This window comes from Vipera berus, assembly GCF_964194415.1.
Source record: "Vipera berus genome assembly, chromosome: 1".
Lineage (NCBI taxonomy): Eukaryota > Metazoa > Chordata > Lepidosauria > Squamata > Viperidae > Vipera > Vipera berus.
Window position 1 is genome coordinate 226,662,548 of NC_138202.1, and position 14,273 is coordinate 226,676,820.

The 14,273-nt window shown below is 35.9% G+C and overlaps 1 protein-coding gene across 1 annotated transcript in view; it reads right to left on the reverse strand.

Annotated features, from left to right (window-relative positions):
* The window catches only part of CSMD1 (CUB and Sushi multiple domains 1), a gene marked incomplete at its 5' end in the record, with an annotated part of 1,150,904 nt that overhangs the window by 127,661 nt on the left and 1,008,970 nt on the right, over positions 1-14,273 (reverse strand). The window contains 4 exons of the mRNA XM_081335496.1: positions 6,694-6,798; positions 7,715-7,811; positions 10,848-10,972; positions 12,597-12,800. Coding sequence (XP_081191622.1) covers positions 6,694-6,798; positions 7,715-7,811; positions 10,848-10,972; positions 12,597-12,800 — 531 coding nt within the window. The remainder of the gene's footprint in view (positions 1-6,693; positions 6,799-7,714; positions 7,812-10,847; positions 10,973-12,596; positions 12,801-14,273) is intronic.

Genomic DNA, 14,273 nt, shown 5'->3' on the forward strand with positions numbered 1-14,273 from the left:
TCATGTACAAAAATGAATTCAGGATATAGCCCAGTTGGATTTATTTGCTGCATTTTTTTAACAAAGCATTCACTATAAGTAAATAGATATACCAGCCGTTAATTATAAAAGTAAATTGTAAGCTCTGTATTATAAACTTAGGCAAAGAGAGAAATGTATAATTTTGAGTATTTTCATAAAAGCTACAAGCTTTTTCTAGTTTGTACAGAAATTAAAAAAGGCATTTGTTGAAAAGCCTCAAATTTTACATTTCTGCTTTTGTTTTCCATCCTCATGATATTCTTTTGTAGATCTGGTGAGAGGTTTTCTACATAGTATTTCAAATAAACTCTTACTGTGGATTTATGTACCATAATGTTGTATTTTCACTTCCCAATGAATTTGAGCATGTTGCTATTGCTGTAACAGCATCTACACAATAGGTTGATATATTCAGATATATCTTCATATCTACCATGATTCCATGCATTCTACTATAATTAAATAGTAGCATTTGATACCTTTCTATTTCATAAATTTGCCTGATTCCCGTCTTAAAAATTAGTATTGCTGTTGATCATTTCATTATTAGCACATGGTGTTTATATAATTACTGAATGTGATAATAGCTAGTTCTTTATTTGCTGCCTCAAGGTCAAGTTATCACAACAAATTTTATTTGCACCTATTCTTGAAGAACATTAGAAACTTCATTTGTATAAAAAGCATTATATAAATTGTTAACCAGGATACAGGTTGCCAATTCTTTTCTATTATTATTTAAAAACACTGATTTTATGTTATCCTTGAAAATCATTAATGATTTTAGGACTGTCTAGCTAAGGGTCATTTGTGAGTCGGTAGGAAAAGGTCCTGCAGAAAATTCTTGCTTGATGAGACCTGCAATATATGCATCTAAAACATGCTTTATTAAGTTTTGACTTATACTTAATCTATTTGCTTACAGAAGGGTGTTTTGTCACTGTTGTCATTGTAGTCAGGACTCTAGCATTGTTTTAGACATTTAAGTGTTTATTTACTTATACATTAATAGATTGGGTTAAAACATTTCAAAGTAGTTGTTTTCTTGCTGTTTATATTATATGCTGTTAATTATAATTTAATAGTGTTTTTAATTCATCTGTATTGTATTTGGTTATTTTCATTGTTAGTGTCCTTGAATGAGGTTTTTGGAGAGATAAAACATCTACAAATAATAATGATGGTGATGAGATACATCTGAAATGACTAACCCTAAGTATATAAACTAACATCAACAGATGGCAAATCATGTACAGACAATGGCATCAGCAGGTATTTCTAAAAAATATCATAAATTACTATCTCTCAACTATATGCATTAAGATTCACACACTCATTTGATGTCTTCAGTAAATTGATTTATATGAATTAGAAGCTTTGCATACAATTAGAAGTGAATAGAGAAATTCAAGCACAGAATTAAAATCTCCTGTGGCTAATAGTTGGTCTGAATACTTATCATCAGCTGGAGATCTGGCCTTTCCAAAATTTTTCACACAATAACATTCTATAATAGTGATTACTCCAATTATAAGTATTTCCATTGGTGCTTATCAGTATATTTGCTTGCATACAATTGCTCATTAAGAGGAGATGGATATCAATGCTAGGGGAATGTTTAATGACTTAATTTGCATACTTCTAATAAACATTAATTCATGTAAGTTCTTTATTTCTTTTCTACAAGGGAACTTAATGCTTGCATAGTAAAATGCAGCATTGTGTAACCCAACCTACATTCAACATTAGAAATGTAAGGCTATATCTATAGTGAAACTGGTATTACGTATGAATGAGTTACTGGTACATGAAAACATCTGAAAAGAACATAAAAGCGGCAAAATGAAAAGTATTCTTCAGTTATCAAATATTAGATATCAAGTTGCTGACACGGAATTGATAAAATTCTAGATGAATATTGATTTCTAAATTGGATATTAGGCAAAGTCTACTGTGTAGATAGAAGGTGGGAGTCTGATTTAATTAATTAATTCATTTTATTTTTTGTTAAGAAAATGTATATAGTTGCCCAACACACTCACAGTGATTCTAGGTAGCTTACAGAAGTAAAACCTCAAATATAAAATCCAATAAGCCCTCACTCCCCTGGCAACAACAATCAAACAGACCATTTGATGGGCTCTGTATCACCTTGGTTCCCCAGGCCAACTGGCAAAATCATGTTTTCAGGGCCTTCCAAATGAGTATCAAGATGGGAGCCAATCTTATCTCTGTGGGAGAGATAAGGGAGAGAGCCACCATATAGAATGCCTGTCTTCTTGGTCCCACTAGTTAGCCCTCCTTAATAAAGGGAACCTATAACATATCTTGCCTTCCCACTCTAATGGGCTGGGTAAATGTAACATGGAAAAGATGATCTCTCAAATAATCTGGCTAATAAGTCATATTGGGCATTAAAGGGGACAATTAGCACCTTGAATTAGACCCAGAAGCAAATTGACAACAAATGCAGTTCCAGCAAGTGTGGTGACATGTACAAATCCATGTGGGCAGCTGCATTTCAAAAGATTTTCAAAAGCCTTAATTCATTTTTAATAGAATTTGTGTGTACTTATGTTTGTCTAAATCTTATTATATAAGCACTTCAAATACATATCACAATACTTTAAGGAAAAGAGTGGGCATTTTTAATATGATCATTGTATATAAGATTATTAATCTAAACAATATTTTGGATTTTGTACATAAAGAACTTTCTGAAAAAAAGTCTGGTTTTAGCTGGGTTATAATATCTTTGGATATTATATTACCGTATTTTTCGGACCATAAGACGCACTTTCCCCCCCAAAAAAAAAGTGGGGGAAAAAATGAGGTGCGTCTTATGGTCTGAAGGTAAGCGAAAACTCTTGTCTCCCATTCAGTCAACACCTTCCATCAGCTCCATTGGAGAGATGTGATTGAATGAAGATGTGGAATTCTCCGCCCCTCCCCGTGCGCGCCCATTTTCTTCCTTTTACTTCACCGCTAAAGAAATAGTTTTTGCTAAACTAAACCTCATAGGCCAAATCCCAATAATTCTCCGGTTTCGTATTGCTGGCGACTTGCCCCAGCAAAGCCGTGAGGAGTTGTCCCTGCAGGTTTCTCGGCAAAGTTTATTGGAAGTGATTTCCCATTTGCAAGAGTAATAATTGTTTGAAATTGCTTTGGCGTCTTAGAAAACCTATTCAGGTACTGGTACCTTAAATTTTGGCCAGCAGCTGAAGTGCGTTCAAGAAAGCAAGAAAGCAGCTTCTCATCCTGGCAGGGTGGGGGAAGGGCGGCAAATAAGTTCTTCGTTTCTAATACATCTTTTCTTCCTTTCCCCCCAAGCACTTGGCCCCCCCACATTCCTCGCCTCTCCTCCTTCCTCGGCTCTCAACGTATACACGTGCACCGAGACACGCAACCCACTGGGTGGAGGGTGAGGGTGGGGAAGCCGGCAGGCTGAGCTGCCGACCAGCCAATAGAAATGTAGGTTCCCGACGCGGCGAGGGCAGGGTGCGTAGAGAAAGAATCGTGAGGGTTGTTCTCAGGCCGCGGGAGAAGTGTGCATTCGAGGAGAGCTACCGGTAATTCACACATTTGCGGGCTCCCAGCAAAAAAGAGCAGGACGGATTCTTTTTCTTTCTTTCTTTCTTTCTTTCTTTCTTTCTTTCTTTCTTTCTTTCTTTCTTTCTTTCTTTCTTTCTTTCTTTCACTCTCTCTCTCTCTCCCTCCCTTCCTTCCTTCCTTCCATTCACTCTCCCTTCCTTCCTTCCTTCCTTCCTTCCTTCCTTCCTTCCTTCCTTCCTTCCACTCTCTCTCTCTCTTCCTTCCTTCCTTCCTTTCACTCTCTCTCTCTCTCTTCCTTCCTTTCACTCTCTCCCTTCTTTTCTTCCTTTCTTTCACTCTCTCTCTCTCCCTTCCTTCCTTCCTCACTCTCTCTCTCTCTCTCTTCCTTCCTTCCTTCCTTTCACTCTCTCTCTCTCTCTCTCTCTCTCTCTCCCTTCCTTCCTTTCACTCTCCCTTCCTTCCTTCCTTCCTTCCTTCCTTCCTTCCTTCCTTTCACGCTCTCTCTCTCTCCCTTCCTTCCTTCCTTTCACTCTCTCTCTCCCTTCCTTCCTTCCTTTCACTCTCTCTCCCTTCCTTCCTTTCTTCCTTTCTTTCACTCTCTCTCTCCCTTCCTTTCTTCCTCACTCTCTCTCTCTTCCATCCTTCCTTCCTCACTCTCTCTCTCTCCCTTCCTTCCTTCCTTTCACTCTCTCTCTCTCTTCCTTCCTTCCTTTCACTCTCTCTCCCTTCCTTCCTTTCTTCCACTCTCTCTCTCTCTCCCTTCCTTTCTTCCTCACTCTCTCTCTTCCATCCTTCCTTCCTCACTCTCTCTCTCTTCCTTCCTTTCTTTCTTCCTTCCTTTCACACTCTCTCTCTCTTCCTTCCTTCCTTCCTTTCACTCTCTCTCTCTCCCTTCCTTCCTTCCTTTCACTCTCTCTCCCTTCCTTTCTTCCTCACTCTCTCTCTCTTCCATCCTTCCTTCCTCACTCTCTCTTCCTTCCTTTCTTCCTTCCTTCCTTCCTTTCACTCTCTCTCTCTTCCTTCCTTCCTTCCTTCCTTTCACTCTCTCTCTCCCTTCCTTTCTTCCTTTCACTCTCTCTCTCTCTCTCTCCCTTCCTTCCTTCCTTTCACTCTCTCTCTCTCCCTTCCTTTCTTCCTCACTCTCTCTCTCTTCCATCCTTCCTTCCTCACTCTCTCTTCCTTCCTTTCTTCCTTCCTTCCTTCCTTTCACTCTCTCTCTCTCTCTTCCTTCCTTCCTTCCTTCCTTTCACTCTCTCTCTCCCTTCCTTTCTTCCTTTCACTCTCTCTCTCTCTCTCTCCCTTCCTTCCTTCCTTTCACTCTCTCTCTCTTCCTTCCTTCCTTTCACTCTCTCTCCCTTCCTTCCTTCCTTCCTTTCTTTCACTCTCTCTCTCTCTCCCTTCCTTTCTTCCTCACTCTCTCTCTCTTCCATCCTTCCTTCCTCACTCTCTCTCTCTTCCTTCCTTTCTTCCTTCCTTCCTTCCTTTCACTCTCTCTCTCTTCCTTCCTTCCTTCCTTTCACTCTCTCTCTCTCCCTTCTTTCCTTCCTTTCACTCTCTCTCTCTTCCTTCCTTCCTTTCACTCTCTCTCCCTTCCTTCCTTTCTTCCTTTCTTTCACTCTCTCTCTCTCTCTCCCTTCCTTCCTCACTCTCTCTCTCTCTTCCTTCCTTTCTTCCTTCCTTCCTTCATTTCACTCTCTCTCTCTCCCTTCCTTCCTCACTCTCTCTCTCTCTTCCTTCCTTCCTTCCTTCCTTCCTTCCTTCCTTCCTTCCTTTCACTCTCTCTCTCTCTCCCTTCCTTCCTTCCTTTCACTCTCTCTCCCTTCCTTCCTTCCTTTCACTCTCCCTTCCTTCCTTTCACTCTCTCTCTCTTCCTTCCTTCCTTCCTTTCACTCTCTCTCTCTTCCTTCCTTTCTTCCTTTCTTTCACTCTCTCTCTCTCTCTCCCTTCCTTCCTCACTCTCTCTCTCTCTTCCTTCCTTTCTTCCTTCCTTCCTTCCTTTCACTCTCTCTCTCTCCCTTCCTTCCTTCCTTTCACTCTCTCTCCCTTCCTTCCTTCCTTTCACTCTCCCTTCCTTCCTTTCACTCTCTCTCTCTCCCTTCCTTCCTCACTCTCTCTCTCTTCCTTCCTTTCTTTCTTCCTTCCTTCCTTTCACTCTCTCTCTCTCTCTCTCTCTCCCTTCCTTCCTTTCTTCCTTCCTTCATTTCACTCTCTCTCTCAAAAAATGTGGCATTAGCAATTCCTTAGATGGAACTGAAGATAATGTCATATATGAAGATAGCGAAGAAAGCGATATAGGTGATTGTGAGCAACAGAGCTTCATAAATTCTGACACTAGTGATGATGAGTTTTTAAGGTTTCCAGGAAACTAGAAAAGTGCTTGAGCCTCTAAGTCTTTCCTCATTTGTTAATGGAAATGATGATGGTTCTTAACACCACTGTTGAGTTTACGCTGTTAAACATTACGGTATTTTGCTTTATTATAATAAATATTTTAGTATACTGGTACTATTTGGTTCAGAATATTTTTTTCTTGTTTTCTTGCTCTAAAAACTGGGTGCGTCTTATGGTCAGGTGCGTCTTATGGTCCGAAAAATATGGTAACTTTGTGTGAATAAGTTTACAAAGACTTAATGTCGAAATGATAAATAAGTTAAGTCAGTTTCTCCTACATTCATACTTTTTCTCTCTTCATACGCTCACCCACCCATCCATCTGCAAGCATACACACATGATGTGTATATCAATTATCTGTCAACAACTCAACAGACACATGGAAGTGTATTTTAAAACTGTTCTCTACAATATATGTCAATAGAACCAATACTATTTCATAAATAGATATAAACCTGAGAAATGATGGTGGTAAATAAAACACACAATGAAATAGATTTCCCAGGCAACTGTGAGCATTGTCAAGTCCCCTCTCCTCCCGGTTTTGTCCAATCTCAAAAATATTCATTTGGCCTACTTATGGATGACTGTCTCCAGAAATAAAGAGATTAAGAGACATGATGGTTTGCACAGTTTTCATGCAACACATATAGATAATGTGCACTACATAAAAGGAGAAATATAAATTATTTTAGCAAACAAATAATTAAACATAGTTAAACATCTTACTTTTATACTCCAGGTGAAAACCAGCTGCCGCTACACTAATATCAGAGTGAAAATGTAAATAAAGTTGATTGGAAGTGCTGTTCAACAGTGCTGGTACTGTGGTGCCTACAGAAAACATAAGTCATATATATATATTAATTAAAAAGAAGCAACATGTAAGTACAGAATCTCCTTATGGTGAATCAAAGAATTGCATGATGCTATAATAATTATTAACCACCTCGGAATATGTTTTAGTTTTACTAATTATATTTTAGGTAAAGGTAAAGGTTCCCCCGCACATGCGTGCTAGTCGTTTCCGACTCTAGGGGCCGGTGCTCATCTCCATTTCAAAGCCGAAGAGCCAGCACTTGTCCCAGGACGTCTCCATGGTCATGTGGCGGGCATGACTAGACACCAAAGGCTCACAGAACGCTGTTACCTTCCCACCGTAGTGGTCCCTATTTTTCTACTCGCATTTTTACGTTCTTTCGAGCTGCTAGGTTGGCAGAAAATTATATTTTACCACATATTAAATTCAATATACATTTAAATTGAATACACATCTCCCACATCCTCTTTTTAATACAATCTCACTTAGATTCATATTAAAATCTCAAATGCAATTTTGAGGAACATATTTTATCTCAGCATATAGAGCTACATAAACTCATAGAAATGTAATCATTCCATATTTTCTGAGTAGCACTTTGGAATTTATTAGAATTATTATTCACTTAAGTACTCTTGTGTAGCACAATAAAGATAAAACTGAGCTGCAAGTTGTGTACAGAATTAATCTGTTGCTCTACTGCCTCACTACATGTCAATTTCTGTATGGACATATTCCATCCATAATTACAACAGCTAGACTTTGATAACATGAATTAAACACTTAAGACAAATCACAGCTGTCGCTCTATATTCAAAGGCATTCAATAAAAGAATATAATACATATTGTGTATAGAGAAGAAATAGAGAAACTTGAGTAGCTTGCATTTATGTTCTGGCCATTAAAAGTCAATATAGATTCCTACACACCTGAAAAGCTTCCAAGCCTTGGTGCGGTCATATCACCACCATCATAAATTTCAAGAGAGTCCCAATTATGTTCAGTGGCAAAGTTTATTACCTGTATCTGTAAAAACCATATCACTGAGTGTTCATTAAACATGATAATTACTAAGTTTTCAGAAAAGTACATCATAATAAGCTTGTTAACAAACACAGCAATGTAAATTACATAACCAGGGCATTTCCCCACTTGGATCTAACCACAGTAAAAATATGTCCTGCCAACATCTTGGTTTTTTTTCATATCTCTGATATTGTCCTCAGTTTGTTTCCATCCCATTAATAAAAAAGTGTTAATTAATTATTAGCTGTAAACAAATGTGTTTTTTTTCCTTAAGTCATAATCATCCAATGACAATTGTTATTAGATTTAGATTTTTATCGTCCACTACAGTGGCGGGAAAGTTGGATGGCATCAAAGGACACTTATTCTTGCAGTTGATGTAGAAATGTTCCTTCTTCTGTGGTTCATGGTCAGTCTTGCCTGCATTACTACAGGGGGATGCTAAACATTAAAAAAAACTTGAAATACTTGAGGTGAGGATGGCCTCATCACTTCTAACTTCTGAAGGTCCCTCAACACTTAGTTATGCCAGCAGGGTAATGTAGTGAGGCGGCTTTATTATTATTGACATCCCTTCATCTATTATTCTTGTTTTAGCTGTTTTCCTAGTTTTCTAAAATGTTTTTAATGCTTGCTAACAATAATGATTTTAGATATGCATTGTATTTTTTTGTCCATTCAGAGTTATTTGGTTATAGGATGGGTGGCTATATGAGTGGCTAGACAAATAAATAAATATCATAAGAGGAAATGGTGTAAAAGTGAATTAGCCTGAAATAGCAATGAAAAGATGAAATTACATTACTACTACTGCTCTTTTACAGAGTCTGGAAGAATTTGGAAGTCCACATTTATTGTCTGTATAAACAAAACTAAGACAGGGGAGGAAATCCTGAATAGTACTTTTAATTGCTTTATACTGCTTATAGCAAAATCAAAAGAACACCAGAAACAATTAATGAATTTATTCAGAATGGGAGCCAAAAATAGGGGTAGTAAATTTATTTTTAGTATAATTTTTGCTGACTTAAGGATAAATGTATAACAGTTTATCTCAGCAATGGGGAAAGTACCCACAGTAACAATGTTATAAATCTTTATAATTATAGACCAAAAGTATAAATCATATGCTAGACCAAAATAATATTGAAATGCTACTAAAACAAGAAGAATTATACAGTTCTGCTTAAATAGCATAATTTGAAGCATGTGTAACATGAGGTAAATTTTACATCTAAGAAATAATTTGGAACAATAATGATAGTGAACTACACAATTAGACCGAAACACTATTTGTGAAGATATAAAAAAAAAACAATCCAGGAACTATATTTTTAAGGTCAATTTACTTAGTTACTCTCATTTATCTTTCTTCTCCTGCTCCTCTTCCATCTGGGAAAGGAAGCAATCAATGGAATACCCCCTCTGCCCCTATTGTAGCCAACATAACATCCACTTGCTTTTTAACAAAATAAGTGTGGAATACATACTTATAAACCAAAATTCACCCATAAACTATGTTGCATATTCCACTGAATGCTATTTCCATCACTGAATAATCACTATTTTGAAATTATCCATTGATTTTTAAATAAACATCTCATTTATCATAAAGATCGAAAGATGATTATATCCATTAAAATATGATGAGGGTTGTGTTTTTTTTTTAATTTCTTATATGAATACAAGAGTATTCATATAAAAAAATTAATTAACAATTAGAAAATTACTAAGACATTTCTAGTTTAAGAAAATATGCAAAAAATGTTTCAAATGTTAAAAGAGAGCAATCCTAATTAAATTTTTGATTTAAAAGGCCTCAATGTAATTTGGTTTAAAGGTTTTTTTAATGTAATGTTTACTTATTGAATAAGAAGTTGGTAAGGTATGGAAGTACATGTGACAAAACCTAGTGAGCATTGGAAACCATTAGTTATAAGCTCTGCTGAAGCTTATTAGCACAGTTCAGGAAAGCTTCTAAACTCAAATCTTGACTTTAAATATCTTGAACTGGTTGAAGAGGTTTTTTTTAGATAGAAATCCCTTTTATAATCTCTGTAAATTCTTTCTGTAGCCAGTTTGACTTGTAATGCTATATGAAAATGAACTTTCATTAAAATTAAGCTCTGTACACATTGTTATTTAATAGACATACTTTCTTTTAATGAACCTTCCTGAATACAAAGACTTTAATTAATTCATATTATCGTTGTGTGAAATAAAAGTATTTTTTCATTTTTAATATGATATTATTATTATTATTATTATTATTATTATTATTATTATTATTATTATTATTATTATTTCATTCTTGTATAATGATAATACACGCTACATATATCTCACAGGTGCATCCATATGATAGTGACATGGTTTGCCTTGTCAATCCAGAAGGGCTTATAAAAAAAGTGGTTCATTGTCTTGAATAGTATGGTTTTTTTTATTAAAATAGTTTAAATGTTTCTTTAACTTATTAACAGTATCTCAAGAATGATATGAAGGCCTTGTTGAAACAAATCTCATAAAGAAGACAAGTCACACTGACTTCATAAAAACAGCTATGCACAATATCTTCAGTGTCAATCTGTTTCCTTCTGATAACATATGTACATAAATATATAATAAATATATCATAGCCTCATTCAGTTTAAAGAACTGCATTAAGATGTAGCAATCATTACAGCTTTATCTGGTAGCATATGGTATACCAGTCAAGTAAATTATGATCAACATATGCATAAAACTGATTTCCAAACAAGTTCCTTTAATTAAAGTCAATTTCCACTAAATTGCATTGAAGTAAGCGTGGTGAACAGAAGTAATTTTGGCTTTTCTACTTTACATGCAGAAGGGGTGGGGGTGTGGGCTGAGGGATTCTGAATTTGTGAATGAAACTATACAAAAATGCAAAATAAGGGTTGTTTTTCTTTTTGTTTACATTTAGCTAGGGTTTAGAGCAGTAATAATAAATTAGTAATATATTTTCTTTAATTCTTAAATACTTTATATTCCACTGTTGGCAAAATATGGACTTGCCTGAATACCTGATCCCTCAGTCACTATGATTTTCCACACACAATTCAAGCTGTTACCATAAGGTTCAGGATAACCTGGAGACAGTATAGTACCTCTGCGTTCAGTGAAATTCCGGCTGCATGGCACTGAAAGAAAATTGAATTTGAAGTAACAATAAAGCTTAAACTTTGCTGACAAAGAAGGGAAGTAATATTAAAACCAGGAATTAAATGTCATTTTCCTTAGTTGCTGTAAATTTTTTTTTTCCTATTTCCAGAATTACATGTAAACAAAAACAGTTATATTTTCTTTGATAATGTCCATAAATGTTAAATCACAATAATGTCATATTAAATTCAAGCAGTTTTTACTATTTCAACCTTCAGCTCATTTCAGATCAAGTTTTCTAAGTGAGGTAATGTATTTTAGGACTAGAAAGGGATAAGCACCACAACAATAGTAAAAAATAGAGTATTAGGAAAACAGATAAAGTAAAATATAGGAAAACAAATGAAGATTTTGAGGTCTAAAAGCCTGTTATTATATTCTGTTTTCCCTTATCATTAATTTTATATCAATTATATTTCTTTTTTCTAATGTTCTTAGCTATACAAAAGTTTCAAGGAAAGGAATTGTTTTGACATAATTTAGAAATACAGGTAGTTCTTGACATTTGACAGTCACTTAGTAACTGTTCAGAGTTATGATGGACTCAAAAAAAGATACTTAAGAACTGGATTCGAAGTTCCATGGCTGTTCCCCCCTGCTCTCCACAGTCACATGATCGCATTTTGGGTGCTTGACAAGTGGCCTGCATTTACAGTGATTTGCATTTCTTGGCAGTCATATGACAATGATTTGCAATCTATTTTACTAGAAACTAATGTTTACTTGTGTTTTTTTGGCAAAATATGCCCACTGACCATGGATTCATTTAATTACCATGGTAATTCACTTTAACAGCCAATGCAAAAAAAGTGTAAAATCAAGTTGGTCATGTGATGACTCACTTAAAGACTGGCATGATTTAGGACCATCACTGCAGGTTCAGTTATAGTCATAAGTCAAGAACCACCTGTAGTTGTACCCATGTTAGAAAATAAAATGTCCTTCTGTATTATAGAAATATATTACAATTTTTACCTGTTTGATATTATTATAGTTCAAATAATTAAGATTTTATGTTTTCCCTTATGGGCATACCATCCCTATCAGTGCAAAGAACTGCAAAATACAAATCTCTGGAGAGAAAGAAAAACTGAATCCAAAATGGAAATAGAGTTCTTATGGAAAGTGTCACACATAAAACACAACGAGCAGTTTGCTACGCAAGGCCATTCTGATTCAGGATATAATAAAACGCAACCAGAATCAGTTGTAAAGTTAAAATACTGTTGTTTTCCAGGTGTATTAGTCATTTAATATTACAAAGCAAGCTTCAGTCCAATTATAGTATATTTCCAATTGCCAGAGATTCATCTTAAACTTAAGATTTTAGAGGCAGTCATAATAATAAGAACTGAGCAAAATATGCATCCACTATGTAAATGTAATAAGTTATTATGTCAAAATCTATTCTGTCTGTCAACCAGCTAGTACTCAATTAGAACTGAGATGACATATTACTCTTTTAAGCTGGACGTAGTTTACATTAATCAAGGGTGAGGGAATTTATTTGTTTAATACTATTTAATAAAACTAATAATGTTCTTAATTTACATTCATAGATTCTGACTCGGAAATGGATGACCTAAAAATAATAAGCCTTACCCACACAGCTTGGCACTGTGTCGTTCCACTGTGCTAAAGCATTGGGCACAGAACGGCAGCGGATAGCTTTGGAGCCTTGGAGAAGATAACCTGGACTACATTCAAAGCGAACTACAGAACCAGCTGAAAATTCAGAGCCAATCCTCCTGCCGTACCTTGGCTCTGGGACAGAGCTGCATTGCGTATCACTTGTTCGTGGAACAGCTGCATGAAAGGAAAAAAAAAGCATTATTGGAGAAGTGCCACCACTTTAATGAATGTATTTATTTTTAGGTAAATTTGCTCAATTTATACATGTTTTATTATTTATTAATTTATTAAATTTATATGCTGCCTATCAAGAGACTCTGGATAACACGCAATATCATAAATAACAATACAGACAATTAGAAAGTTAGAAATAATAGAATAGAATAGAATAGAATAGAATAGAATAGAATAGAATAGAATAGAATAGAATAGAATAGAATAGAATAGAATAGAATAGAATAGAATAGAATAGAATAGAATAGAATAGAATAGAAGCTGGGAGGGACCTTGGAGGTCTTCTAGGTCCAGCCCCCCACTCAAGCAGAATCTATACCATTTTAGACAAGTAACTGTACAGTCTCTTCTTAAAAATCTCCAGTGATGTAGCACCCACTATTTCTGGGGGCAAGCTGTTCCACTGGTTAATTGTCCTCACTGTTTCTCCTTAATTCCAGGTTGCTTCTCTCTTTGATCAGTTTCCAACCATTGTTTCCTTCTCCTGCCCTCTGGTGCTTTGGTGAATAACATGACTCCCTCTTCTTTGTGGCAGCCCCTCAAATACTGGAATACTGCTATTATGTCACCCCTATTTCTTCTTTTCTCTAAACTAGCCAAACCCAATTCCTGCAACTGTTCTTCATATGTTTTAGTTTCCAGGCCTTTGATCATCTTAGTTGCTCTTCTCTGATTTTTTTCCAGTCTCAATATCTTTTTTTTAGTATGGTGACCAAAATTGGTTGCAGTATTCCAGGTGTGGTTTTACTAGGGTTTTATAAAGCGGTACTAATACTTTGTGTGAACTTCATTCTATGCCTCTGTTTATACAACCTAGGATTGTATTGGGTTTTTTGACTGCTGCTGCACACTGCTGGCTCATAGTCAAGTGATCTTCCACTAGGACTCCAAGGTCCCTCTGACAGTTACTGTTTTTGAGTCAGGTCTCACCTAATCTTTACTTATACCTTTATTTTTTCCTGCCTAAATGTAAAACTTTGCTTTTCTCCACATTAAAGTTCATTTTGTTGGATAGGGCCCATTGTTCAAGTTTGTCAAGATCTTTTTGGATCCTGACCTTATCTTCTGGGGTGTTGGCTATTTCTGCCGGCTTAGTGTCATCTACAAATTTGATGAGTTCCCTTCTATTCCCTCATCTAAGTCATTTATGAAGATATTGGGACTAAGTTCTGGGACTAAGATAAAGCCTTGTGGTGCCCCACTGCTTACTTCTCTCCATGTGGATGTAGTACCATTGAGGACTACTCATTGAGTACAGCTTGTCAGCCAGCCACAAATCCATCTGCTGGTGATATTGTCCATTCCACCTCTTTCTAGCTTATAAAGAAGTAGGTTGTGGTCTACTTTGTCAAATGCCTTACTGAAATCTAAGTATACTATGTCAATGGCATTTTCTTGGTCTACTAATTTAGA